General features: G+C 41.0%; 1 protein-coding gene across 2 annotated transcripts in view; it reads right to left on the reverse strand.

The window, feature by feature from the left end:
* Positions 1–27,642, reverse strand: part of Htr4 (5-hydroxytryptamine receptor 4) — a 167,474-nt gene that overhangs the window by 127,600 nt on the left and 12,232 nt on the right. For both annotated transcript variants that reach the window (XM_075968498.1, XM_075968499.1), the window contains exon 2: positions 21,112–21,184. In XM_075968498.1, coding sequence (XP_075824613.1) covers positions 21,112–21,137 — 26 coding nt within the window. In that variant the 5' untranslated portion in view covers positions 21,138–21,184. The remainder of the gene's footprint in view (positions 1–21,111; positions 21,185–27,642) is intronic.

A 27,642-nucleotide genomic window follows, 5' to 3' on the forward strand; every position in this document is an offset into this window, starting at 1 on the left:
GCCTCTGCCTCCCGAGTGCTGGGATTAAAGGCGTGTGCCGCCACCGTCCGGCAATGCAATTTTAATGACTCCTATATCATGTCATAATTATCTATTACTATAAAACTTGGAAGAATGGACAACAGGTAAGTCATCTATGGCAAGACAGCTCTACTAATCTTACTACATCTTCCTTCGAATCCAACCATAGCTAGCTAGCACTATTAGTTTCCCAGTTCAAATAGTTCATTTCCTTTTTATTTCTACTAAAACGACCTTTGTTTGAGTCTTTTGTCTGGCTTTTAGCTTTAACAACTCTAGGTAGACTATAGTTTTAAATGTTACAAACCCAAATTCAAAGTGGCTTTAAAAAATTAATTTCTGGCTACATCGATAAAATTTCCAGTAGAAATGGATACATCAATTATAGGGTCAGATAAGTCCAGTGGTATCCAGCATCTTTCTCTCCATCTAACAATAATCCTAACCTGTCCCTACCATTAGCCTGAGGGCTCCAGGTCTTCCTAACCTGTCCCTACCATTAGCCTGTGGGCTCCAGGTCTTCCTTGAACCCATTTCTTCTCCATCTGGGCTTGGCATATGGACCTCATCAATTAGCTTTCTTTCCCTCTGGCCAGTACCAGGAAGAGGCATGAGCAAGTGAGTAGCAAGAGCATTTCTCCAATTCTCTTCCTTGAGTCTCAGGTGGACAGTAGTAGCCATATCCCTGTACTAAAGTTCATAAACTCTGTGGATTTCCACAAGCTGAAAATAACTCTCATAGTATAAGAGACTGCAACCTAGGGTCCTCGAGATGCTTACAGTTCACAAGCCACTGCTAGTCCAAAGTGCTACTTCATCCTCCACTGCTCGCTACAGACCTCTAGCCCTCTGCATTTTCTTCACTTTCCTGGGGGATGTGCACAGCTGCAGCCCCCTCCGAAGCTGCTTGGTTGACGAGAACCCCTGCACATCAGCAATGAACCTGAGCTTTTTAACCAGCTGCATCGTCATTCAAGGAATAGATGAGCATCTTTGAAGTTCAAGGTTAGGAGATCTTGTTGATTCGATATGAAATTCAAGTCACTATTACTTCTGCATTACTAATCGCATTAAAAAAGTCTCTCTTGACTAAGGAATCAAATTGTGTCTAAACGCTCTGCAACTGTCAAGTTAATATTGAAACCTAAAGCTAGGACACTAGCCTCAGTTCAGACTTTCGCTGTAGACCAAATGTTAAAACAGATAGCATGATGCAGTCTGCAGTGAGACCCAAGGAAGGAGTCACCAGGATCTCACACAGCCCCATCCCCAACCAAAAACAAGACAATTACAAGGGAGGGAGTCCCCACACTTCTTTGTGTAGTTTATCTGGTCCAGCCAAGATTGTGAAGTTGTAGGAGATATTTTTTAAAGGCCAACAGCAAGAAATGAGTTATAATTTGACAGAATCACAAAAAGAAAACAGAAAAACATGAGCCATATCAGCTCCAAAAAAGGAATTTGGAAAATATAGCTTGATTAGTCTGCAGTGAAGTAACTAATAATATTTAAAAGGATACAGAAGACAAAAGAATTTAGTATTTCATGCTAAAAATACCTACTAGAAACAGCCAGTGTGGAAGGACAGGCAACAGATAAAATTAATTTAATAGGTAAGTATGCCAGGAGGTGGACTCTGTCCTGTGGGCTGATGGCCATTTGGGGCAAGTTAAGGTCTTATACCCAGCTCAGGGACAGCTCAGCAGGTGCAGACAGTGGGGGACTATTGGGATTTTTTCAGAGGTCAAATTCTACTGGCAAGATGGTTGGAAGTTACTCATCAAGCGATTGCTCAGTTGGTAGATGCTGTCTCAGATACTCTGAAGTGTGGCGAGGGTCGGAGCGACAGACACAGCTCAGAGGGTGTAAAAAAACGCTTCTGTGTCTGCTTGACAGTGTGCATTCTGTCCTCGGGCTCTGCAGTATTGTCCCCTGACCTCCGCAGCTGTTAGAGCACGCACGCTCCCACTCCCACATACACATCATATATGCAATAACAATAAAAGAAGTATTTTGTTAAAGATGATGAAGACATAATAGGACCCCCCAAAAAGAATTAAAAAGGAAAAGCAGATCAGCAGCGTCCACAGTAATGGTGGAATCTGGGTGAGGCTTTAGAAGCCAGCGGTGGTCTTCTTGGCAGTTTTCTGGCTCTGGGACCTAGGTTCTGCCACTGCACTCTGTTGGGGCCTGTGTGAGTCCAACAGAGATAATTTTTTTCCCTAACTGGGACTGGTATGGAGTCGCGAGGAATAATCAGACACAACTTACACGGTCATCATGGAAGATCTCTTTCGTTTATTATCCAAATCGCTTATATATCATCACATAAATTGAGCAGGAAAACACATTAGGTTGTCTCCTAGGCAACCAGGTGAATGGGCTGCATTCTACCTGTATGCTAGCTGTCACGTAGGCCTGAATTAGCATCTCTATAAGATATCCTCCAAATTACAAAGAAAGAAGCACCAAACATCCTGACTTTTGTTAGGCAGAGAAAGCCTGTCTGCAGATCTATGAGACCACCTCAGATGGGGGCTACGGCTTTATCGCCTGACTGCCACACCATACAGAAATATGGGCCGACAGGGCTCCAATGTGGTTTCTCTTAGCCACTTGCAATGATTGGACATTTAAATGGGGTTAGTTTAAAATTTTGAAAACTAAGTAACCAAAACTGTTAACGGCCTCAATAAATATATTGATATATGATATCACATGCATAAATAATATTCTGGATGTATTGTTATACATTATAAATCATTAAAATTAATTTCAACTGTCTTTTCCTTATCTTTCAGTATAGTTACTAGACCACTTGCAATCACATTTGTGGTTTGCATCTGTGTGGTCTGACGATACTTCTACTGAGCAGAGCTATTCCACACAGGCCTGTGTGCTCTCTCTGGGCTCTGGTGATATTACGGCATCCAGGAAAACCTGACCTAGCCCTCCATCTTTCTCATCTCACACACAGCCTGGCTTTTGACTAACAGGATGAAAACTGCATCAAGACTCAACAGCTGCCATGTCCACACAATTCACACCCACGCAGGCAAATACACTCACTTAGAAAAATGGTCACCACCGCCTCTTCACACGAATATCCACTTACCATATATGCGCACAGCCGTATCTGCACGTGTCAGAAGAATAGCTATAAATAGAGGAGTAATTTGCAGAATGTCTTCTTACAGGGGAATTTACATTTCTGATGTCAACTCCAATAACCATGCGTTTAAATCAGGAATAGTAATTAGTGTTTGTTAATAAGTTCTTTGAAAGTCAAACAAATATTTAAACTTTGGGGTTTCCATATAATAACAAAAAATCAGGCAGCTGGGGGGATGACTGCGGCCGTAAGCTTCCCACCCACAGTTGAGATTTCTGCCCGAACACAACTGAAGGACGGAAGCAAAAGGCCCACGAGTTTGCTTTGGGGCAAAGCCCTCCCTTGCCACCTAAGGAGTGATACAACTGTATTCCAGTCGCTCGGCTCTTGTCTTCCGACATCTGCTCTTTTGAAGTCATAAGCACACCCGATCCTCCCAGCCTCACCAGTCCCACGGGATGCTACCACCCTAGCTCACCCTGCCAGTACCTGCTTTCTGTGTCACAGGGCTGCTTTGGGCTTTTACCTCAGTCGATAAAACCTCAATTGTTCGGAAGGATGCAATGCAGGTCCTACTTAAGAGAGAAAAGGACTTCCTTCAAACCTGAACTTCAAAGAAGCTGAAAAGCACATTGACTGTTTAAGCTAGTCATGGAAGGTTTTGGGGCCTGGTATTGGACCCACACTTTAGACCAGTGGATCTCAAACTTCCTAATGCTGTGACCCTTTAATACAGTTCCTTATGGTGTAGTAACCCCCAACTGCAAAATTATTTCCATTGTGGTTTCATAACTGTAATCTTGCTACTTTTATCAATCCTAATGTAAATACCTATGTTTTCCAAATTTCTTAGGCGCCCCCTGTGATCCCTTGTGATCCACAAGTTGAGAATCACTGTTTTAGACTATGGAGTATTCATGTTCTTTCTTAACTTGGTAAAACAATTCCATTTTCCTTAGATGAATTGGGTTTGCCCCTATTTTTAGTCCACATGATCCGAATTGAATTCATTCTTCCCATTTCGTCTCCAACGATGATTGTCTTGGCTGGCTACCACATTTCATATGCCTGGATATTCCAAAGGGACATGTCATACGATCTGCATGGGTTTAGAGGTGAGTGAATGTGTGCAAATCTCTTTCCAAGAGTTTAATTCTGGGGCTTTATTAGAAATATCGGAAAGGTGTGTGTTTTCTCTGTAATAGAAAGTAGTTAGGACAGAAGCTGAGAACTTCAAGGTGTTATTACATGGGCAACCCAGCCCTGCAAGCACGGCAGCGTAAAAAAGGAAAGATTAATTCCAATGCCCTTGTTTAGATCCCATGAAGTGAGCTAATGAACTCCCACCGTTGTTTAACCTCCACAGAACTCAGTTCTCTTAGGAGAATTCTAGCTAACGGAACTCAAAACACTTAGGGACCCCATGTGTAGATAGCCTATGCTTCCTATGCCTCGGGGAGCAGTGTCTTACTGAGCCTCCCTGATGATGTGTGTTCACTCTGAAACTCCCCACTTCCTTGTCTATAGGGCATGATTATCCTCATTAGAACTTCCTTGGAGGTCTGGTCCATCTATAATAAGGAAATTCAAAGGTCAATTGAATACTTGGTGCTCAATTGTTGGCAACTTTCACCATCAAGTCATCCTTGCAGCGTCTTGGAGTATAGCCCAACTCTAGGCTCTTAGCTTCTGTGTGGGTCCTAAGACCTAGATACCAACTTGCATTCTAGCTTCAACTAGCATCCAAATGTATGCTAGATTTTTTACTGCCTGTTATAACGCTTTCTCCCAGCCTACCAGCTTCAGGAATCATTCCTCCCAATCTATACGAACTATGAGAAGTTTGAGGTTCTGAGGAAGTCCTTTAAAAAACACCTAAAAAAATAAGCCTATAATTTAAAACTTTCACCATGCAAATTGCCCTTTAATATAGTGGATATTATTATTTACTGACCCGGTGAACAGTAACTGTATATTATAATGGTATTTATTATGCAGTAGCCTTTCTCCTAACCAACCCGGTCCTAAGGGATAAATTAAACTGCAGATCCCAGCAACTTCTTACCAAGCTGCAGTTAGGCTTTGCATAGATCCCTACCTAGAATAAGTACCGTCAACTAAGATGTCTCCCTAACTAGAGTGCACATCTCAAGACATCTCTGTCATCACGCTGACACTGATGACACCCTATGTTTATTTACTGACACACGCATAGTAAGAAAACACTGGACCGAGAATCAGAATGTCTGTATTCTAATCATGGTTTTGTGTGGCTTTTCAAAACAAACAGAATACAGAAGTAAAAGAAAGGAACACTTGTTCTATTTCACTGAATGTTGTAGAATTAGAAAGCAATACATTCGGAAGAACATTGTAAACTTTGAGCTACCAAAGACATAAACTATTAACATGGGAGCTTATTACTCACCAAACTGTTAGTTTATGCTTCTTTTAAGCCAAAGTCGGAGGTTTTGTATGCTGTTAGAGAATACTTATAGTTTCAACTATCCCTAAAAATGTATTTGCAAAGCAAAATAGCATGTTTGCCAGTAAGTTGGGGCTAGGAGATAAAGTTCAAGAAGAAGAAAAATGGGGGTCACAAATGTGATAGAAAGTGTTGAGCAGAGAAGAAAATTAAGTCAGCAAACCATGGGCAAGTGTGATACAAGGTGGCAGAAACACAATGCAGGATGCAGAAGAAAAAGACAGCAGGGAAAGACAAAGGAAAGAGCCATGGAGCAAGAGGCATCAGTCATTCCTAGCTCTTTCCTGTTCCCTGTTATCTTTCTCTTCTCCATCCTGCATTGTGTTTTTGCCATCTTGTATCCCACTTGCCCCAACTTACTGAAGGTTGTGCAGGAACACAAACAGTGCCTAGTCTGTGGGAAGAAACAGGGACAGCTGCAGGACAAACAAAACCTAGGGTGCTTTTCATTGTTGTTGTTTTGAGACAGGTGAGTAGCCTGTGTAGCCCTGGCTGGCCTGGAACTCACTATGCAGACCAGGCTGGTTTCCTAGAGATCTGTCTGCCTTGGCTTTCTGAGTTCTGGGGATTAAGGTGTGTACCACCACACCCAAACTAAGCCTAGGATGTTTAAGAACATCACAGAAAAAGAGCAGAAGGGTAAGGGAATCAGGGATCTTAATCTACAAAACGAAGCCTGGCAGTAAGACATTGCATAACTTGACACAATCTCATTATTGTTGCTTTGCTTCACTAAGATGTCAATTAATCTGGATTTAGTTGATTATTAAATCTAATTCAACCAATTATCTGGGAATACTAAAACAATTTAAAAACAAACAAATAAACTGAGATTCTCAAGTCTGAGCAGGGTAGCTACTTTGAAGGACGCTGCAGTCGGAATTTTAATGCATGGAGGGGATTGGCTTCTTAAGAGTATTCCTGTGCTAACATTCAAGATCCCTGACTGAGCACAGCATCTCTGAAGACACCAAAAGAAGACAGAAGGGATAGCAGCTAATGAACTTCAGTGAAAGAAAAAAGAAATAAAAGAAAGATATAACTGTTCCTATTATATAGGTATTATAGAGGAAAGGGTTTATTGCAGATACAAGGGAGACTATAGAAAGGGGCAAAGACCTAGACATCTGAGAATCCAGAGTGTATGTGGCCAAACTGAGCCAGGCTATGTGAGGAGAGATGGGGACAGGGAGCAAGAGAGGAGCCACCAGCCAAGAAGGGTGGCTTAGGCCAAGAGACTAGTCAAGAGACCAAAAGGGCCAAAAAGGACCATGCAGCCAAAATGTCTGGAATATATAGGGAAGATCAGCTAGGGGAAAGGGAAGACTAGTCCCTAGGCTTGAGAGTTCTGGGTAGGGAGTGTGGTATGCCGGTCAGGAGGACCCTGTGACAGGTAAGGGCTGAGCGATGCTGGAAGAAACTGGCAGCCTGATGGAGGTGGGTCTTGTATCTATCTGTTGCTTTTATTGGTTAATTAATAAAGAAAACCGCTTGGCCTGATAGGACAGAAAATTAGGTAGGTGGAGTAGACAGAACAGAATGCTGGGAGGAAGAAGCAGATTCAAGCAGTCACCATAACTCTCCTGTCTGAGATGGATGCCCATTAGATTTGTCCCGGTAAGCCACACTCAAGTGGCTATATGGATATTAGAAATGGGTTAGATCAATATGTAAGAGCTAGCCGATAAGAGGTTATAACTAATGGGCCAAGCAGTATTTAAAAGAATACAGTTTCTGTGTAATTATTTTGGGTAAAGCTAGCCATGCTGGGGGCCGGGCGCCAGGAACACAGCCCGCCGCTCCTTCTATAGCAGCCAGCATCAGATTTGATGTGTTAGTTGGCACCTCAGTTAGTCATTTGTGCCAGGTTTGAGACCTCACAGAACTTCTGATCAAAACTGAGGGAGAGTTTCTTGAGTATGAATCAGTCAAAGAGAAACAAGCTATTTAAGGAGCTAGTCTCCTCAGGAGATCTTGAGTCACAGAGGACACTGCTTCTCCTACCTGAGATGTGTTGGATTCAAAGGATATTCCATTTCCCCAAATTTCAAGTAGCATTGGGGCATATGACTACCTGCGGTGCCTGTTAGCATACTAAACTGGACGCGGGCCTCCGGGCTCTCTCAGCATCACAAGCAACTCTTCCACACTTCAACGTCCACACCAGTTCTCACCTCCTTCCCTATCCTGACCTCCTTCCAGCTCGTGGGCTTCCTTCCCACAAGTACTCGTTTTCCTTATAATTCCGCTAAATTTTGCTATGGTCACTTCCTTTGTCTTCCCCTCCATTTCCCTCGGCTCCCCCTCTCTATGGTTAGTCCCTCTCTCTATGGTTTGTCCATCTCTCTATAGTTAGTCCCTCTCTCTATTGTTAGTCCCTCTCTCTATGGTTAGTCCCTCTCTCTGGTTAGTCCCTCTCTCTATGGTTAGTCCCTCTCTCTATGGTTAGTCCCTCTCTCTATGGTTAGTCCCTCTCTCTATGGTTTGTCCATCTCTCTATAGTTAGTCCCTCTCTCTATTGTTAGTCCCTCTCTCTATGGTTAGTCCCTCTCTTTTTCTCTCCACTCTGCACTTGCTGCTCATGGCTGGATCCAGTCAGCTGGTATTCAGTCTACTAATTTCTCTCTCTGATCTGGACTCTTCCACATGCCTCTGGCTGTTCTCTCTTTCACAGCTGCAATAAGAATCTTCCCTCTAACCACACCACATTGTATCCGTGTTGTCAGTCCATATGCCATAGGCATTCTTTCTCAAGATACGCTCTTTGCATCTCTAGCCCAGGGAAGCCGAACACTGCCTGCGCGGGTCTTACTTAGTACAATGTCAAGAACAAAGAAAGATTTAGCAACTCACAGTCATGATACTGGAGAACAAGGCTTAATACGATAAATAGTTATAGTAGTAGTAACAACTGTTGAAGCAAAATGAGTAATGGTGGTTTCAGGGCTTGGTGGCACAACGCCAGTATTCATAAATTCAATAGTAGTTGTTCTGTAGCACAGTATTTAGAGGTTAGAGCTCTGTATGCAGACCTAGTAATTTTACATGGCTCCATAACATGCAAATAAGTAAGAATATCTCTCTTTATAAAGCTGTTATGGAATAAACAAGAAAACACTTATAGCCCAAATAATGATCTATCATGTACTCCCAGGTATGTTAGCAAAAGGGGAAGCAGGAGTCAGGTGACAGCCCTGGCAAAGGAATCAGTCCCACAAGTGGCTAAAAACAAAGGGCACAGTTAACTTATCCCTAGAGGTCCCATTCCACAGAAGAGGAATTCCAGTTTCAACTAGAGAACTCATATGCTGTTCATCTTTCCATCTCTTCAGTTTCAGAATCTATGGTTGCAATTGAGATTCAGTGGTGTGTGTGTACATGTGCGTGTGTGCACGTTTGCATGTGTGTGTGTGTGTGTGTCTGTGTGTGTGTGTGCCCATGGTGGTGGTAGTCTTGTCATTAATAGTCCTTAGGCACAAACCTTTTTCATATGGGGCTTTTGATAATACAATATTGCCCAAAGTGTTGAGCGGTGAAATAAAAGCCTTTCAAACCTAGCTAAGTTCCTCCAACATTCTAACATGCCAGGCAGTGTGCGTACTACTGGAAACATGATGTACGCGCGTTAAATGAATAATTACAAACAACTTTGACAATTACAACTGATAGCGGGAGCTTTCACGGAGCTCTGGGGAGTCAGCTGGTGACAAATGAGTTCATATTGAGTATGAGTAGGAACTCAGCCCTAGAAGGAAAATGGTCAGTCATGGGAAACGTTAAAGGGCCTGTAGGTAGGAAGGAATATATTCAGCACAGTCAAAATTTCCTTCAGAAGCAAGATGATGAAGCATAACGACAAGGTAGGTAGGAAGAGTAGGAAGCCCATGGCAGAGTTAAAGTTATGTAATCTTAGGGAAAAAAACACAGCTAAATTAAGCTGTCTAAAAAGGTTACTACTTTTCCCCCCACAGAGTAAAATCTCATCAGTTCATCATAATTGGATAGAAGCATGTCAAAATTAATCAAATATGAATTACAGGTTTTTAAAAAATATGACTAAGTGCTTGGGATTTTTTTTTTGACTAGATGAGGTATTTTCAATAACTTTTAACTTCCCTACTTTTACTTAGTTAGCATCATCAGTGCCCCTGCAACAGTTAAAGTAACAGTCTTTTTCTTAAATGCTTCTGTGTTTTCATGAGATAATATAATTACATTTCTCCCTCCCTTCCCCTCCCTCTAAACCCTTCCAGGTACCTACCCCCTCACCTCACTCTCTTTCAAATTCCTGGCCATTTTTTCAATTTGTGTGTGTGTGTGTGTGTGTGTGTGTGTGTGTGTGTGTGTGTGTGTTTGGGGATTATTGCAAAAGAGGGGATAGGAAGATGTACGAGCACAAGTAATAGAAAGTTTACTATGAGATTGTGTCTCCTAGAAATATCAGAGCCTACACTCTTGAAGTCTTACCGATATTTCAGCCTAAACAGGACCTGAACAAGGATGACACCAATAGAAATGTTGATGTGTGTAGGGGAGTGGCCTACAAGGCTTCAATCCTAGACAAAAAGCTACAGACAACTAAGGAACACAGAGGGGAAGACATAATCTTCCCCAGGAAGGGGAATACAGATTGGTTATCCAGTACCAAATGATCTGCCCTAGAAACATGCAAATAAATAGAGCTTCTTAAAAGTTTTTCTTTTTTCTTAAGAGGATTAACCTTTGTGTTTTTTTTTCTACTTTTATTCACACCTATGTGCTTAGGATAAGAAGCTGTTTCTATGGCTTCAGGCTGACTATCCAACCTATAAAACCTTTCAGTTAAGGAGAACTGACTAGCCGTTGTTCTTCTTTCTCAAACTAAGGGATGGAACCCATCTACAATAGCAACACAGAAAGAAATATGTCTTGTGCCAAAGTGGCTGAAGCGGAAAGACTGCTACCACTCTGAGGCTAGCCTGTGCTGCAGTGGTAAGTCCTGTCTCAAAAGCAAGCAAACAGATGAAAACACAAGATAAAATGAAATAAAGATAGGAAGGCAATATGCTTAAGGTTATAAACAGTAATCAGCCACACTTCTGATTCTCAAGATCCCTAGGGTGACTTTATTGTTTTGCAAAACTTCTGTCAATACTGCAATGATAAATTTTAGTTCAGTCTCAGAGCAAACTATCCAAACATTCCCTTTGGGAAAGAGATGCTCTGTACTAAAGTATTAAGTTGGCTTGAGCTCTTAGCTGCCATAGCTTGTTTAAAACTCACAGGAACACACTGCACTATTTATTTTTCAAATATTTAGGCATTTTTACATGATAGTTTTCACAGGTCATGAAGAAATTATTTACTCTGCAAAGAACTAAATTGGATTCTCACCATCAACGAGTATAGAAAGTGGAAGAATTTCCATAATTCTGATATCACCTATAGACTTGCTGTAGGTGGTTTGCTCCCATAAATGTTCATCAAAGGCTAGCAGCTATCAGAAGGGTCAGGATCCTAATGTTTATATACTCCCTAATTATACAAAACATCCAGAAGCTTTGTAAATTAGAGCAAGAGCGAGCCCTGAAACCTCAGAAAGGAAATGGCTCCATAAAAGGACAGTCTCCTTGCTCTCAGAACCTAAGAAGCCACCTTCTTCTTCCAGGAGTCAGAACAATCATTGGTCTTTTTAGGAATCAATTCCTATGTCATTCAGTTCATTATAAAGCAAATCTCTTAAGGTAATGTCCATTCACCAGGAATCTCCCTAAATCTGCCCCAAAGGTCAACTACCCTGGGCAGGGACAACTAGCTTCCTAGTTCTCCAGCAATCCAAACAGACTGTATCAGTTCTTTGTGGTGACATAAACTCTGCTTGCTTTTCTCCCCATTGTGTTCTTCCTTCTCCCAGGTCACTGCGGGGAGGGGAAATAAGTTGCCTTGGCAGTTTGGTCCTCAGTAAACCTTTCTTTCTACCCATGGAGTGATCTGGTTAGGTAGTTTCACTGTACCCTCACTTAGAGCTATGTAAGAGGACCCTCAAAGTAGTCCTCTGACCTCCACGTGTGGCCTTGTAACTGCACACACAACACACACACATACACAAATAAATAAATAAATAAATACATGCAACAAAAATCACTATAACTTTATACATCTCTTTACACACATTTCCTGGAAGTTATAAAAATGAGCAATCGTGACACTCGAGACAAAGAGACTGGAAAATGTGAGTCTCGCTTCTCACAGCGAGAATTTAGGATGCTTACAATAAGTATGCACCTGTATCTATTACTCTAGCACTGAGCAATCAGAGATGAGTAGTTGTATAAAAGTTTTCACCAGCACTGAAGTAGATAAAGCCATTGTAAGCTGAGGAGCAAGAGGGTGAGCAGATGAGAGAGGGAAAGGTTATTCCTTCAGTTCTTTAGAAATGCGAATAGAACTTGGCTCAAATGCAGGCTGATAAAATGGTAATCACTTACCAGGTGTTTATTCAGAAACCTGTTCTGATTCCTTACTTGAAAAAAAAAAATGTCTTAAATTGAACATATCCCATTTGCTAAAGGACAATAAATTAAATATCAAGGTGAAAGCATATGTCATAATATAGATCTGTAACTTTAGAGATAATTCTAACTAGTGTTTTCCCAAATTAAGTGCTCAAGTAAAAAGACCATGGGGCCAGACCAGCAGATCACAGACCCTCTGGCCACTGATATGCTGTGTAGTGCCTTAGGTAACAGAACAGTTCAGTTTCTTTCAAGTAAGAAGGAAGCACAGCCACTTGGGAAAACTGTCTCTCCTGCCCCCCACCGAGGGTTTTAGTCACTTTGTAAAAACCCATAACCAAACCACATCTGCTAAACCTTTGGTTTTGGAATCAAGACTAAAACGTCAAATGGTAGACCTTCCCAGCAACATAACTTCTACAGAACCAACTGTAAGACTCTAAAGACTGGAGTGAGACCAATCTCTGGAACCCATGTGGTTAACGAAGCAATTGACTTCTACAAGTTGTCCTCTAACTTTCAGAGATGTGACTTTGGTAAAAATAAAGATCCCTTTTGGACTCAGCTGATTCATGTATAATACTGCAACCTATTAATAAAGATCGTCTAGTATTTTCAGAAGTGAGCTTATTCAAGTCACCTGTTTCACAGAATGACTACATCATAGCAAGCTGTTCTTATCAAATGCTCAAAGCATCGAGGATAGACCGTTTTATATTTTAATGTTATTCTCTGGGACCCTTTTTTCAGATTTAGTTGTGGTTATATAACATTTTAATCTAAATTTATACACACATTAGGAAATAGTTTGTCTTTGAACAGTTGGAGAGAGATAATTTGAAATAAGCAGTGCTTTGGGCAACAAAGACTTTTATTTTAGTCTTGGGTAAATCACTATATATACGTGTGTGTGTGTGTGTGTGTGTGTGTGTGTGTGTGTGTGTGTGTAAACTGAGATCTCAGAAAGAGTCCCTCACTCTTCTGAAACCCTTTTTATTTCTTTGGTGTTCTTTTGTGGAACTGCAAGGGGCTATTAGACATAAGTAGAACCCTAATAATTCAAATAATTCTGAGCATCAATTATGTGCTTCACATATATGGACGTGTTTGTGTGTTTGTACATGTGTGTGCATGTGTGTAAGGTTAAATCTTTATTTTAATTATAACACATTACAGTTTGGTAATGTGGACAGTATGCAATGACTAAATAAGTTTAGTTAGCATTTTATTTTCATTATTCTTTCACATTTTATTGTCATATAATAAATATGCATCTATGCCTATTATGTACAAAGTTATAACAGCATTGAACAATGACACTTTTTGAGACACAGTGCAATACTTTAAGTTTTATGTTTCTTGAATCTCACATCGCATTCTTACAAAGAAGAAAAAAGAAAAAAATAACCTAACCTGTCTGTAATACAGATGACCCTTCAATACAGACCACACTGTAATCCTATTAAGTACCGAGGTGAGTTTTACTGGGTGGAAAGTGAGGATAATTTAGATACATTTTTTGGCAAAATTAGTCATTACCTCTACCTCCCCAAGTTATTGATTTATGTAAGGCCATAAGAAACTATCTATATGCATGCTACTAGAATAGGAGATTTCAATTAAAGATTGACAAGAGCTAGCAGGACTCCAGAAGAACCCACGAAGGGACAACAGGACATCAAGAGACTAGCAGCCAGTTCTGCAGGTGGCATGAGGGGCAGGCAGGAGGATGACTGTGAGTAGTGATTTGAAGGAATGTGGATTTTTCTTGTCTACAACACAAGCCCCATGCCTAGGGCTTGGGAAACATCACAGGCGAGGAGGTGAAAATATTTTAAGAGAAGAGGACCAGGATGTCTGCTGAGACACTGTCTTTTACATGTGACCAGAAAGCTGCACCCATGAAATCTTCCAACAACATGGTTCCCTGTTGACATGGCAACACGGATAGAGAAAATCTCACAAGGTCCCACTCCTAGATGCAGAGCCATAGGCAATTAATAACTGTTGAGAAAGGTAAAATGGGCCTTCCCGAGGGATAAGCTCTCACTTGGTTACTTGGGTCAGCCTTAAAAATATATACACATTTTTTTACACCTTCTTCTTGTTCTTTATTCAGCACTGTGCAAAGCATCGCATTTGCAGGTTGGAAAATTATGTGTGTCTTTTCAAGACAATCCTCTCAAATTGACTAAAAGTAATGAATATAAACATAATGTCAAACCAGAACCAAAAAAGCTATGGAGAAACCCTGTCTCGAAAAAAAAAAAAATATATATATATATATATATATATATATATATATATATATATATAAAGAACACTAAATGAACTCAGTAGAATATATTCATTTATTCATTTATTTATATACATATATATCAATGACAATTAAAGAAAAAAAGTCATAAAGTTGAGATGGGGTTTGAAGACATGGAGGGAGGCTAGAGGAAGGAGAAGGAAGGGAGGAAGTGAAAATACAGTACACATATAGAATATTTAAAATAATTTTTGCTCTGTCTGAGTCAAGGTACACTCTTATAGGCAGAAGGCAACTGGCCATTCATCGGCTACAGGCAAAGCTTGCCTTGGTGAGACACAAAGCACAGGAGGCTACAAGAACTCAGCTGGCAAATCAGACAAAATTTAAGATACTTCCAAGTGCCACCTGTTAGGAAAAATCCAGTTTCCTACCACAAGTCACAAAATAAGTGGGGCCAGAGACTTTGTATGGTCAAAGAGACAGCTTTAGATGGCGATGTTACCATCATCCCAGTCAGCCTCAAACTGTGCAGCTGCACAATCCAGAAGGAACCCAGGTCGCATGATGAGGAGCTATGCCTATTCTTTCATGCCCTTATCTCATCCAGAGAGAGCTAGAGTATCGAAAACTGTATTTGTCAAAATTTCCTTGTCTGTGGATTTGTGGTTCTGTTTTCTAAATAAGAAGTTTAAAAATGGGAGACGAGATGGTGTGAAAAAGATATTTTTCTCCTGTATCAGAAAATGTTTTCTGCAGAAAAAAAAATGCTTTCAGACGCAAGAACTGGTACATCAGCAGCACTTCTAGATCCATGGCACTGGGTGATGGCACCTGCAGGAGTCCCATGGTGCTGGGTGACAACATTTGTAGACAACTTGTAATTAAGTTCCTGAATGAAAGCTCCATTCTTAAAAATATATATACCATTATATTGATTACATATAAATGAGAGATGGCCATATTGAATTCGGTATAAGACCAGGAATCAAAAATACATGGGATTTCATCCTAGGTTCTCTAATTCCTGGACAAGAATATGCCCAGGTTCTTGTGTACCTCACAATAAAGTAGAAGGGGTGCTGGATAGTGTACCAATGCCCAGTGCTTTCATTCCCAATAAATCAGTAATTATTACAATCTTGAAGATTTTCTGTCCTCTTTGGAAGCCTTAGTTTCCATACCAGATAATAAATGTAATCAGAGGCAAATATTCAAAAATGTCAACAAATTATTAGTAAGGTCATTCAGTTAAGTAGAAAGTGAATTTAAGCAATCAAGAAATTATCAGTCCCAGGAGTTACAAACACCCACTTTTCATGATCTCTATGGTGACCCTGGACAAAACTCACACCATTTATTCCAAGTAGTCCGTGTCCAAGATGCAAGAAATGTGCAGGTTCTTTAACTTTGACAAAAGCTGCAAACTGAAGGCTTAGAGACTAAATAAGCCTATTCAGGACCATGCATCCAGTCACGGGGAAAGGTGAGACCCAAACCCACATGTGGATTGTTTCCATAAGCCACGTGACCCCAGCTGCTGCAGTGATCTACTGGGTGAGGAGCAGAAGCACTGTGGAACTCTGGAAAGCCCTCTGTCTACGGAGGAATGTTAGCTGAAATCCACAGTCAGGAAATGCACACACCCCTTGCTGCCTTGCTGGTAATCTGTGATGCATGCGTTGCTTCAGGTTCCCTGGGCCCCTATTAAGCACAGAGATATTCAATACAGGGTGAGTTTCAACTCAAATTCACTGTGTCCCTCATCTAATCAAAAGAATTAATGGAAAACTCACCACTTTGTCAGTTGGGCTGTAAAGCTGAGTATTATCCCCATTTACAGCAATATAAAAACAACTCCTTTGAAACCATACCCACTCAGTTTCTCCTTATATGCTAATGAATGTCACAATTTCAGAGCCTGAGGAGAGATTTCTTGTACAATATTTCCCTGCCTTAATATCGCACCTGTTCCCAGCTCCAATTGCCAGGTTACAAACACAAATTAACCCTAGTTCCAAATTGATTCCATTCCATATTGCTTAGTCCCTGGGGAGGACAATTTACATCTGTGAATTGCTTCAAGACTTTGAAACAGTTAGCATTAAAAATTCTAACTTCATCCCCAGACGTTTGTCAAACTTAAGATATGTATTGTCACCACCACTAATAATCAGACCCCAAACCAACCTTTCTATTGACACAATTGTTACCCTTTCTTCATTTATAAAACTGGATAATTTCAATACATTTTGTAGTCACACTGATACCTAATGCAATGTCTTGAAGTAACAAACTGTAACTAAGCACACCACGACATTACGGCAACTGGTTGGTTAATAAACCCAAACCCAACCGTTTATCTTTGTTATGGTTTTTAATTAATGTCATATGCTGTATGAAGCAAGACACTGTTTTTGTGTTTGGAATATACAACTTTTGGGCTTTGTCTCTCTGTTTTAATCAGCCTACGACGATGCAGGTGTGCTATCATGAAAGCAAATGAAGCCAAAGAGACCAAAAGGAGTTGGGAGGAAAAAAATGAATGCACATGAGAGCCTACGCACCCTTGCTTTTACCAACTGTAGGCTTGGCTCTCAGTGTTTTAGAACCCTAGCATAAGAAGGAGATTGCCACCATTTATGATTTTTCACTGCATAAGATGCTTTGTTGCTTGCTAATAGGAAACATTAATAAGAAAACACAGAAGCATTTTGAAGAGAAGAAACAGAATCCCAGATGAGGATGCTCTTATTGAAGAAGGAAGAAGCTCCGGAGACTGCAGCGGCAGTAAAGAGAGAAGTTCAGAGATCCCAGCAGGTAAAGAGGTAAATTCAGGATGGCAAGAAGCTACCAATACAAGAAAGCTAAGTAGAAAAGAAGACTGCTTTTACTCAACGCCTGGGGTCATTGCTTCAAGACACACCAAAGCTTTCTTCTATCTACACAATGCTTCCCTGAATCCTGTGCTTTCTAGAACTAAGCATTCAGAGAATAAAGTCATGGAAAGCAGACACCTTTTACCTGTAACAGGCAACAGGAAGAAAGAATGGAGACCTGGTTTGCTTTCAGGGGTCACACCTGAGTCGATGATAGGTATCAGTGGAAGCATATGCAGTTATACAAACGTTGAGTTCGTGCTGTCTCTGAAGTGAAACAGCAATTCTTTAGAGACACATTGAATGTCTTCCCAGTCTTGCAGAGAAGGGAGAACCAGTGAGTTACCCTTCCTAACTCTGAGGAGAGCTAGGAAGAACAGCTGCTGTAAATTAGATATACTGCTTCCTTTTCCTCCAACCCTCCTCAGAAAAGAAGACAGCTGTCTACCCTAAAGCCCCAAAAAGAGACACAGGGGCCAAAACTCCTTGAATTCCATATCAAATTGTTTAGAAAAAGCTGCAAGATGACTGTGAAACTTGTGAGACACTAGTTATGAAAGGAAGAAAAGGTCAGAACTTGCTCTCCAGTCCTGACTCACTGCGGTGCTTCATCGTGACTCAGGCCACCCTACAATCCTGCTCTTGTTGGAGAGCCTTCAGGAGAAAGCATCTGCACTGCAGTTCATGCCTCCTCAATCAAGATCTAGTGTTTATCTTCTTATTCTTCTTATAACGCACAAAGAACGTGGCTCGCTGCTTATCTCACTATAGGGCTTCTTCCACATTCCTCACGTCTTTGCCCATTTTAAAACATGACCCTCTAACATTGTGGCCTTAACTTTTTAAACTTCATGATAGCTGGTCCCAAATTAGCTCTGATTATGTTTACCAGGGTTCGTACCCGAAGCTGCTAGCCGAGAACTCTGGCAGATAGATAATAACAAAGACGAAGCCATAAAAGCAAATTCAGTTCGAGCAGATGAACAAAAGCTGAAGCGGTCAATATGGTTTGACAAACTGGAAGACTTTGTATTTGGCTCTAAATTCAATCAAAGAGTTCTCCCTCCCTTCATGTTTTGTGAGAGTTGATTAGATTAGGTTCCTCAATCTTAACCATCCATGAATGTGAGAATTATTTCTGAAATTTCTCCCAAGATGTTTGCAATGTCACCCCTCTCTGATTCTTTAAGGTGTTCCTTATTGATTATTCATTCACTTTTCCAAACTATATTTCCATATTTACCCAGACAGAAATGTAACTGCAGATCTCTCTTTAGCTTACACACACACACACACACACACACACACACACACACACACACCATAAACTCCTTGACCAAACCATTATAGGATAAAAGAAAACAGTATTTAATGACCCTGAGCATAAATAACCTTTATTTGTTAATTGATATACACTGTAAAGTAGATAATAATAATGATGTATATGATAATAATGATATGTAGCTCCTAGAATTGTTTAAGTATTAGATGGAGTGACACAAATCAACATTATAGCTCGCAATGATCTCACACATCCAACAATACAAACATTCAACACCCAATTTTCTGCAAGTTAATGTTGTTAAAAGATTGAGTCCTAGGAGACTTCAATACACATACCACTGTGAAGTGTGTGTGTGTGTGTGTGTGTGTGTGTGTGTGTGAGAGAGAGAGAGAGAGAGAGAGAAAGAGAGAGAGAGAGACAGAGAGAGAGAGATCAGTGAGGGTATACATATCCACTAATATGTATATCTAATCTCAATGTCTGTTATAGCTGCAAGACCATCGGTTGTTAAGCCACTTCCCATCTGAGCACAGATGTTCTTTTTGTTCTATCTTTCTCCCCCCCTCACTGGTTTTCCTCTGTCAGAACAAGTAAAAGAATTCCTGTCTTGGGCCAGAACCTAGAGCTTTCAGCACTCGCCTCATTATGTATTTGCTTTCCATTTGAAGGCAGCAATTAAAAAGGGATAAAATTTACTCTGTCTAGTGAAACCTAGAACATTCTAGAATATCATCATTTATACTGAACCATTGTGATTATTTACATTAATTTATTAATAATAATTTTCTTTACATAAACTCACTTTCAAATTTAAATATATTTATATAAAAGGAAATTCATTTTACTCTCTGTAATAAATAAAAATCACCTAAGTTCATTGTAAATTACTAATGACGTATGTATCACAATTTGGCAAGTGTGAGCCAAAATGTCCTTTTTTTTATGGACACTCAGAGGCTGTACTGAGCAGGAAATGAATAGAAAGTCCATGACATTTGCCTGTTACTAATATTGTGGGTAGAGGGGGAGTGGGTAAGGATGAACATATGTTGATCGGATCCGGTTAGAAAACGGACTGAGAGAACAGTCCACAGACAACATTCTGGGGTGTGAGATCATCTTGAATCCCACACCATTGTTTCACAATAGCCCAGGAGAACAGCTAATGTTCACTTAATAGAATCATATTTTGCCATCCACAGCTAATGCTGCTATAAATAAATGTCTAAAAGCTAGCAACGTAAGAGATCACAGTGTCTCAATTATCACCCCCAGTGGTGTGTTTTAACCAACTGACCCCATTTGATCCAACGTTGAGAACTTAAAGCTGTTTTGTAATGTTGCACCATCAATACTGCCCACTCTGAATTTTGGTTAACAACTGAAAACCGAGGTGCTCTGTATCCTACTATGTTTTCCCTGCATAAATAACCTCACAACCTTTGAGAGGGAAGTAAAACACACGCCAGGAGGTTTAAAACTCCACGTGGAGTCTTAGAACGACACCAAACTACCTACTATTGGGTAAATAACAAAGTCCACCATATTTTCTACTGAGAGCGTAAATACAGTGTTGCTAAATTATCCCTTTTTCTATCTAGGTGGACTGGAACACAAGGCTATTTGAAATATGTATTCTACACTGATGACTGGCTCATCAACAGCTCTTTAGTCAATACCCAGCGGGTGCCAGGGATGCTATGCTCTATTGTGAGACACCCTCTCTGCCCTTCAGGAATCCCCTAGTGGAATGATGGGGCAACTTTGGCAGATAGTGCACTCAAGTCAGAGAAAGCCAGAGGTCCTGTCAAGCCAGCTGTCAGAGTTTCTGCCACAGCAAACCAGAAGACAGACCCCTGGTTGACACCTGGAACATACTTCCCCATTGGTCTCATATGAAAGAGAAAAAGTAATGTTTCCTGGGATGTGACCTTAGGATGCCTTCCAACTCTCAAGATTATCCCTGTGGGTAACTTCCCCCTCGAGCGCTGTAACAGCAGACCGCGTAAGCGGCCTTAAGTGCAACTTTCTTCGCACTGTTTGGTAACGCCAAATAAATCATAATACACCTCTAGGAAGAACATCCTATCCCCCAAGGCTTACAGAAAATTACAAGAACAACACCAGCAAAACCATTTAGGTTAACATAACTCCACACAGAACACTACAACTGGTATCAGATAACCACCATCTGATGCCCTGGGCTGAAAACGGAAGTAGGCCAACCAGGTCATGCAAGACAAAGCTACTTGAATTGACATCTAAAATTTAGCTACAGATAGACCATCTTTAGAGCATTGCTTCCGCTTAAATGCATCATTTTTCTTATTGCAAAAATGATTATGTACCTTTAACTGGTGTCTGCTGATTCAAACATTAACAGCTAGGTTTTCATCATTTAAGCGTATAGTAACAAAGCACTAATAATCAAACAGTATACCGTACTCATGGTTTATACACAAAACAGCTGAGAATAGCCATTTTGGCTTTGCAATTCCACCACCACAACAGATTTGCAGAGGCTGCCTAGCACACAGTCCCACAGTCAGCACACAATAAACTCAGAAATGTCGCATACCTCACATTTGCATCAAGTTTGTCCATTACAGGAAATGGGCATGAGTGTGCTGGATGTCAGTGCCCACAGGATCCTGCAAGGAAAATAAGACGTTAGGCAGGAAGGCAACGTGGAAAAATAAAGGTCTTCATTACAGGAAGAAAATGCCAAGCAAGTATTGCTTTCTATTGACTGGGATTTTCATTTTGTTGAATGATTTAATAACCAGTGCTATATCAAAGAACTACCAGCACACTGAGGTGAGGGGGGGGCATGAGGCACTTTTGCTGAATGCTACAGAAAGATTCTGTTCCACTGATCTCCTGGGATGAAAGCATACAGGTTACTTCTCTTCACTCTGTGCTAATCCACTTACTTGTTTTGCTTCGTTCTTCACAGAAACATAGCTTATTTCTATGATCTGCCTTAATACACCAACGAGTGAAAATAGGTAACTGTGCTGCTATAATTAAAACAGTATGTTGTCTAAAATGGTCAGGTATTTTTTACCTAAGAGGTCTTTCAGGTTTGTTACTTTTTATAAACAACAAAAGTTGGGTATTTGATAATCCAGCAAATACTAGCTTTCTGGTCAGAAACAGAAAATGTGTGCATCCACAGACAAATATACTTTCTAGGGAGTCCAGGAATCAGACTCTCTATGTCTGTCGTCTGTCTGTCATCTGTGTGTGTTAGTGCAGGCTCACATTCATGTATGTGTGCATGCATGTAGAGGCCAGGGTTCGACAGTATGCAGCCTTCTCTATCACTCTGAAACTTGGATTTTTAGATTCTGTCCCTGAACCCGAAGCGCACCAGTTCGGCTAGACTGGCTAGCAAGAAAACATCCAGGATTCCCATCTCTGCCTTGCCCCAGACCAAACTGGCTTTTACATGGGTGCCAGGGATCTGAACTCAGGTCCTTGTGCTACTGTAGCAAATGTTTTAGTGACTGAGCATCTCCCTAACCCCAGTCCAGGAATCTTGAGTCTAGATATTCAGGACTCCAAGGCTCACTTGTCGTTTCTAGGCTAAGTAATCCTAGCATCCATGTAAAGAAAGTTAAATTTCTGATTACTGGGAGATCCTTGGATGGAGGCTTTCAGAAGCCCCTACACAACTCTCGCTTAACCAAGTTAGTTCTGTTAACCTCCTATGAGAAAGAACCTTTAAGGTTCGCCTCCTATTTGTTCCACCACACGTTCAACTAGAGGATGCAAGGGACAGAGCCCAGCTGCCTCTCCAGGTTACCCTGGGCAATCGCCCTTTCCTTCCAGGCACCATCATCATTCACGTCTCAGAGCACGGGAGAGATCGTAAGAGAGCATTGCTGGGTTAGCTTCCAGCTCTGGTAGTCTGTAATTCCATCTGTGGCTTTTCTAATTGAATCTCACCAAGAAAAAAATCTCCAGGTTTGTTTATCTGCATAAGAGAACCATGAAATTCAACCTAAGACTTTAGATGCCTTGGGTAGCATCGGGAAGAAAATGGTCAACCGTGAGAGGAGGGGAGGACATAGGACAGGCCTTTTGCTTTTAGTATTTAGTATTTATTAGAATTTCTAAGTCTAACACAGACCTGGAATTTTTAGGGTTGTGGCAAGTGAGGGGAAGGCCCCACCTGCAGGATCCTAGGGCCTCAAATGCACAAATACACGCACAGCCTGAACCAACATCTCTCTGCCCACCATTACCTTCCATTTTGAAGTCAAGCCAAGTAATATTTTATTTGAAATATACAAGTGCAAAGCCCTTACTATTGAGTAGCAGGGTCCCTCCTTTTTGTAAAACCATTCCTGGAGTGATCAAATCTGTTCAGGTGGCGTGTGTGTTGTGTGTGTGTGTGTGTGTGTGTGTGTGTGTGTGTGTAAGGTTCACTATAGGCACCCGAAGTTGATCTCCATTGTGGGCTACTCCAAGATCCTCATTGCCCACCTGACATCTCATGCAGGACGATTAAAAAGCACTTCCAGTTGAACTCATCACTCCACCGTTAAACTCAGTTACTCACAAGGAATTTCTTTTCCTCCATCCGATAGCCAAACCATCCATTCTGACCACTTGAAAACATCATCTTCATTCCTCTTTTCCTATCCCCGCCCCCTTGCTCAAAACCAGAATCACATTACCTGAAATCTCCGCCTCTCTCCCTAGACCACGACACTCTTGATTTGGTTTCCTGACTGACAGTCACTGTCACTTCCTCTCCCCTCTAGCATGTCAGTAATTTAAAAATATAAGTCACAAGTTGGACGGTGGTAGCACATGCCTTTAATCCCAGCATTTGGGCAGTAGAGGCAGGCAGATCTCTATGAGTTCAAGGCCAGCCTGTTCTACAGAGCGAGTGCCAGCATAGGCTACAAAGCTATAGAGAGAAAACCCTGTCTCTTAAAAAAAATAAATGTAAGTCTCACAATTTCTTGTATGCATATGTTATAGTAGTGTGGTGATTTAAACGACCACTATAGACTCATATGTTTGACTGCTTGGTTCCCACTTAGTGGAACTATTTAGGAAGGGTTAAGAGCTGTCACCTTGTTAGAAAGTGTGCTACTGGGGATGGGCTTTGAGTTTTCAAAAGCCCACACCAGGCCCCATCTATCTTATTTCTCTCTGCCTGAAACGTATTGATCAGATGTGAGCTTTCAGCTACTGCTTCAGTGCCAAGCCTGCCTAGCCGCTACCACTGACGTTCACGGACTAACCTTCTGAAACTGTAAGCAAAGCCCCAGTTGAACCCTTCCCTGGTATAAGTGGTCTTGGTTATGGTGTCTCCTCACAGAAGTAGAACAAAAACTAAGCTAAGTAGCTTCCAATCACTCACAGCGAAATCTAAACTGGTCGTCACAGCTAATCAGACCATGCACACATGCGATCTGGCTTGAGCTTCCCTGCAAACTCAGCTCGTCCATCTTATTGCCCACACACTCGCAGCTGTGCCATTTCTCTTGAACATCAAAAGTAGACACCCCCGTTCCAAGAACTCTGCTTTGGTTTCCTCTTTGTGGATTCAACAAAAATTATTCTCTCACCTCAAATGTCACTTCCCCAGGAAGTCTTTTTTTCAACGTATAAAATCTCAGACCTCATTTCCAGAAAATTCCTGTCCTCTACATTGTATTGGTCTTTCTGGTACATGCATTTCTTCTAGGCAACTGCATTCTCATCTGCGTTCTGTTTCTGTCATGTCAGTGCCAATTTCCATAAGTTGTTATCTTAACCGCGCTAAAATCCTCAAAGCCTAGAAATGTTCCCAGCACATTGCAGTCTCTCTGCAGACATGTCAGTCAAACTAAGTAATTCATTCACTGTACAAATGAGGAAATTGAGTTTTGGCATTCTGCAACTTTCTCACTGTGGCGGGGGGGGGGGGGGTGAGGGTGGGCAGGATTTCACAGGAACATCCTTGAGTATAGCATTATAAGTAAAATGTAGCCAAAGTCAGGGTGGAGAGATGTTTAGCAGTTAAGGGCACAGGCTGCTCTTCCAGAGTCCTGGGTTCTGTTCCCAGAACTCACATGGCAACTCACAATTATCTGTAATATTAGTCTCAGGGGATCCAATGCCCTCTCCTGGCTTCCACAGGCATAGTCACACACAAGGTGCATAAACATGTATGTAGGCAAGCAGTCATACACATAAAATAAAAGCAATTGCTTTAGTGGGTGAGTCCATTTCATTTTAATTAGCTGCAATTAACTATGTAGTTATGAATGTCAGACACTGTTTCTTTTTCCTTCCATCTCTGAATCTTTATCTCCAGCTCCAGGTCAGAGAGTTTAATTTACTTTCTAAGTTACACAGCTAATGCATGGCAAACCTGGGAACAGAACACAAAACCATAAATTCCAGAACTCAAGGTTTATCTTGCATAGCCGTGATGATGAGACTATATGGGTATGATTTCTCTGACATCCCTAGGGGATGTAATCTCACAAAACTTCCTGTTTCTCTAGCTCCTAGAATCTTTCTGGACCCTCTTCCTCAATGAACTCTGAGTCTTAGGTGCACGAGTTTTGTTGTAGATATATTCATGTGAACGGGCCACCCTAACGCTGCATCTTGATTAGCATGGGTTTTTGTAAAGGTCTCCATCTGGTAAGGGAACTTTCCTTTATGATGGATGAGGTCTACACTTATCTGTGTAATAAATATTTAGATATATAATGAATAAATTAATAAATACTTAGATATAAATATTTAGAGAAATATTTAGAGTGTAGTTAGGGATTATGCTGGTTTAGTAAACTGGTGGTTATAGGTTCCAAGCCAGATGGGAAATTCTCATATATAAACTGTATAGAGTATACACAAATAGACTTACATGTATAAGAAGTACTAGGACTTTTGGTAGATAGTTTATATATGATTCTATATGGCCTTTCCTACACACCCTTATTGTTATTTTACCCTCCTGACTCCTTCTTCTCCATTTACCTCACTGCCTCCTCTCTAATCCCGTCTCCCATTTTTACCAATTTCCCTCTTCAGATACCTGACACCCTACTATTCCCCTAGCTATTGCTCTCTAAGCCCACCCCCACAATGGTGTTGTTTTACTTTTTCTGGTTTCAAAGTTTACTGCTTTAAGTCAGTTTGAGTTAGGGTTCTGCCACAACTCAAAGAATCCTTAATAATACTCAAAAAATAAATAAATATTGCTCTGAGATGCAGATTAGAAGAGAAATCTGAGTAGCAAAAAAAAAAAGATTGAAAGTTAAATAAAATTGAGTTTACATTTGAAAAATGTTATAATGTGAGGTGGAAACCACTTGTGTTCATAACAATGTTCAGTGTTGCATTTTGCTCATTGAAAATTAAAAGTATGGCCATTATGCTAACCAGTGAGACAGTATCTATTCTGTTAAGGGGGAAGGACACCAAGGCAAACCGAGGATGAGTGATCAGCACCTATTCTAGTTTGACTAATCAATTACACGCTGTAGTATTCTGTGCTGTTTGCTGGGAAAATTTAGTCAGAGCTATGAGCACATTAGTATCTCTTATTCAGAGAATTTCACTGTGTGTGTGTGTGTGTCTGTGTGTCTGTGTGGTGTGGGTGTGTGATGAGTGTTTTTACTCACTACCCTTATAATTCTGGCTTAATATACTTCAGAACTTTAATTTCTACTTAACTAACTAACAACACAAACAGCCCCGAGTGTATGATATGGTCATACAAGTTGCATCACTTCTACAGAGCTGTGTCGCTTTGAGATTCATCCTCACTTTTCCCTCCTACCCCAAGCTAAGGGGTTGTTAATGACAGTTATGTTATATACTATCGCTTAATCTAAGAGAAATGGAGCTGTGCTCCCCATGTGAATCTCTTCCAGATAAACACCTGGTGATTGTTTCTACCAGAAAATGAGCCTGGTACGTTGGTGGGAGGTAGGTGGGGGATGAAAAGAAAGCCTAACAACCCTTTCTGTCATGTGAGGGACAGTGAGTGTCTCAGTATTTTCTCAGGAACCACAACAAGATGAGCCACTAGAATTACTCAAACACTGTATGTGTCATAAAAGAAAATGACAGGAACATACAACTCAGACTCTTTGGGGCTTATTTTCTTTGATGGACATGTCCACACACAATGCTGTTCCTGAAAGAGTAAGAGGGGAGGGGGAAGAAGAATTCATCTTTCTAGCCCTGCGCACTGTTGATCTGAGGCTCAGTTTTCTGGTTTTTAAGTTTTTAAATGACCGAAGGTGTGAAAACCCACAAGGTAAGTGCACCTCAGAATGGCCTGAAATACTGCTAGGCAACTGTCGTTAAAGGTTAACAGAAAGTGTGTAGTTGCATCTCTATTATAAGAAATACGCACACTGGACTCACCTGCAATGACCCCCACCTATTGGAATGGAAGATCGATGTAGTTTGGTATGATGCCAACACCTGCCCACCTGCAGCTAAGTCATAACCTCAGCTTGATTGGCTGTGTCTTGTTTGCTTTCCCTGGGTTTGGTTACATGGATGGATATCCGTGCATAACTGTGCTCAGATGGACCGCATTTCTTTATAGAATATGGCTACATGGGTTACATTTCTGCATCAAAGGTCATACTCGATATCTTTGTTTTGGACAAGTGTCAGGAATAAGTAAAACATTATGTATCTTAATAGCTAAATCAAGGCTACAAGCCTGGTATGCTATGAGCACTGAACAAAGGGGTTATGGGCTGTGTGTTCTCAGCCCTACCCTGCTGCTACTGACTCACTGTTCCTCTTAATCAAATCTATCAAGGGCTCAGTTTCCCCAGATGTGGAGTGGAAAGTCACGGATTATTGGGTAGGGTGAGCACAAAAAAAAAAAAAATCAGAGAATTACAGACTCCAAACGTGAAAGGAAACATACATACCATATCAAACATAGCCTACCCATCTTGTAGATAGAACTAAAAAATAAGAGTATGTATTTATAAGAGTTAACTCTTATAAAGTTGGGAGTGGTGGCGCACGCCTTTAATCCCAGCACTAGGGAGGCAGAGGCAAGCAGATCTCTGTGAGTTCGAGGCCAGCCTGGTCTATAAGAGCTAGTCACAGGACAGGCTCC

This window comes from Microtus pennsylvanicus, chromosome 4, assembly GCF_037038515.1.
Source record: "Microtus pennsylvanicus isolate mMicPen1 chromosome 4, mMicPen1.hap1, whole genome shotgun sequence".
Classification (NCBI taxonomy): Eukaryota; Metazoa; Chordata; class Mammalia; order Rodentia; family Cricetidae; genus Microtus; species Microtus pennsylvanicus.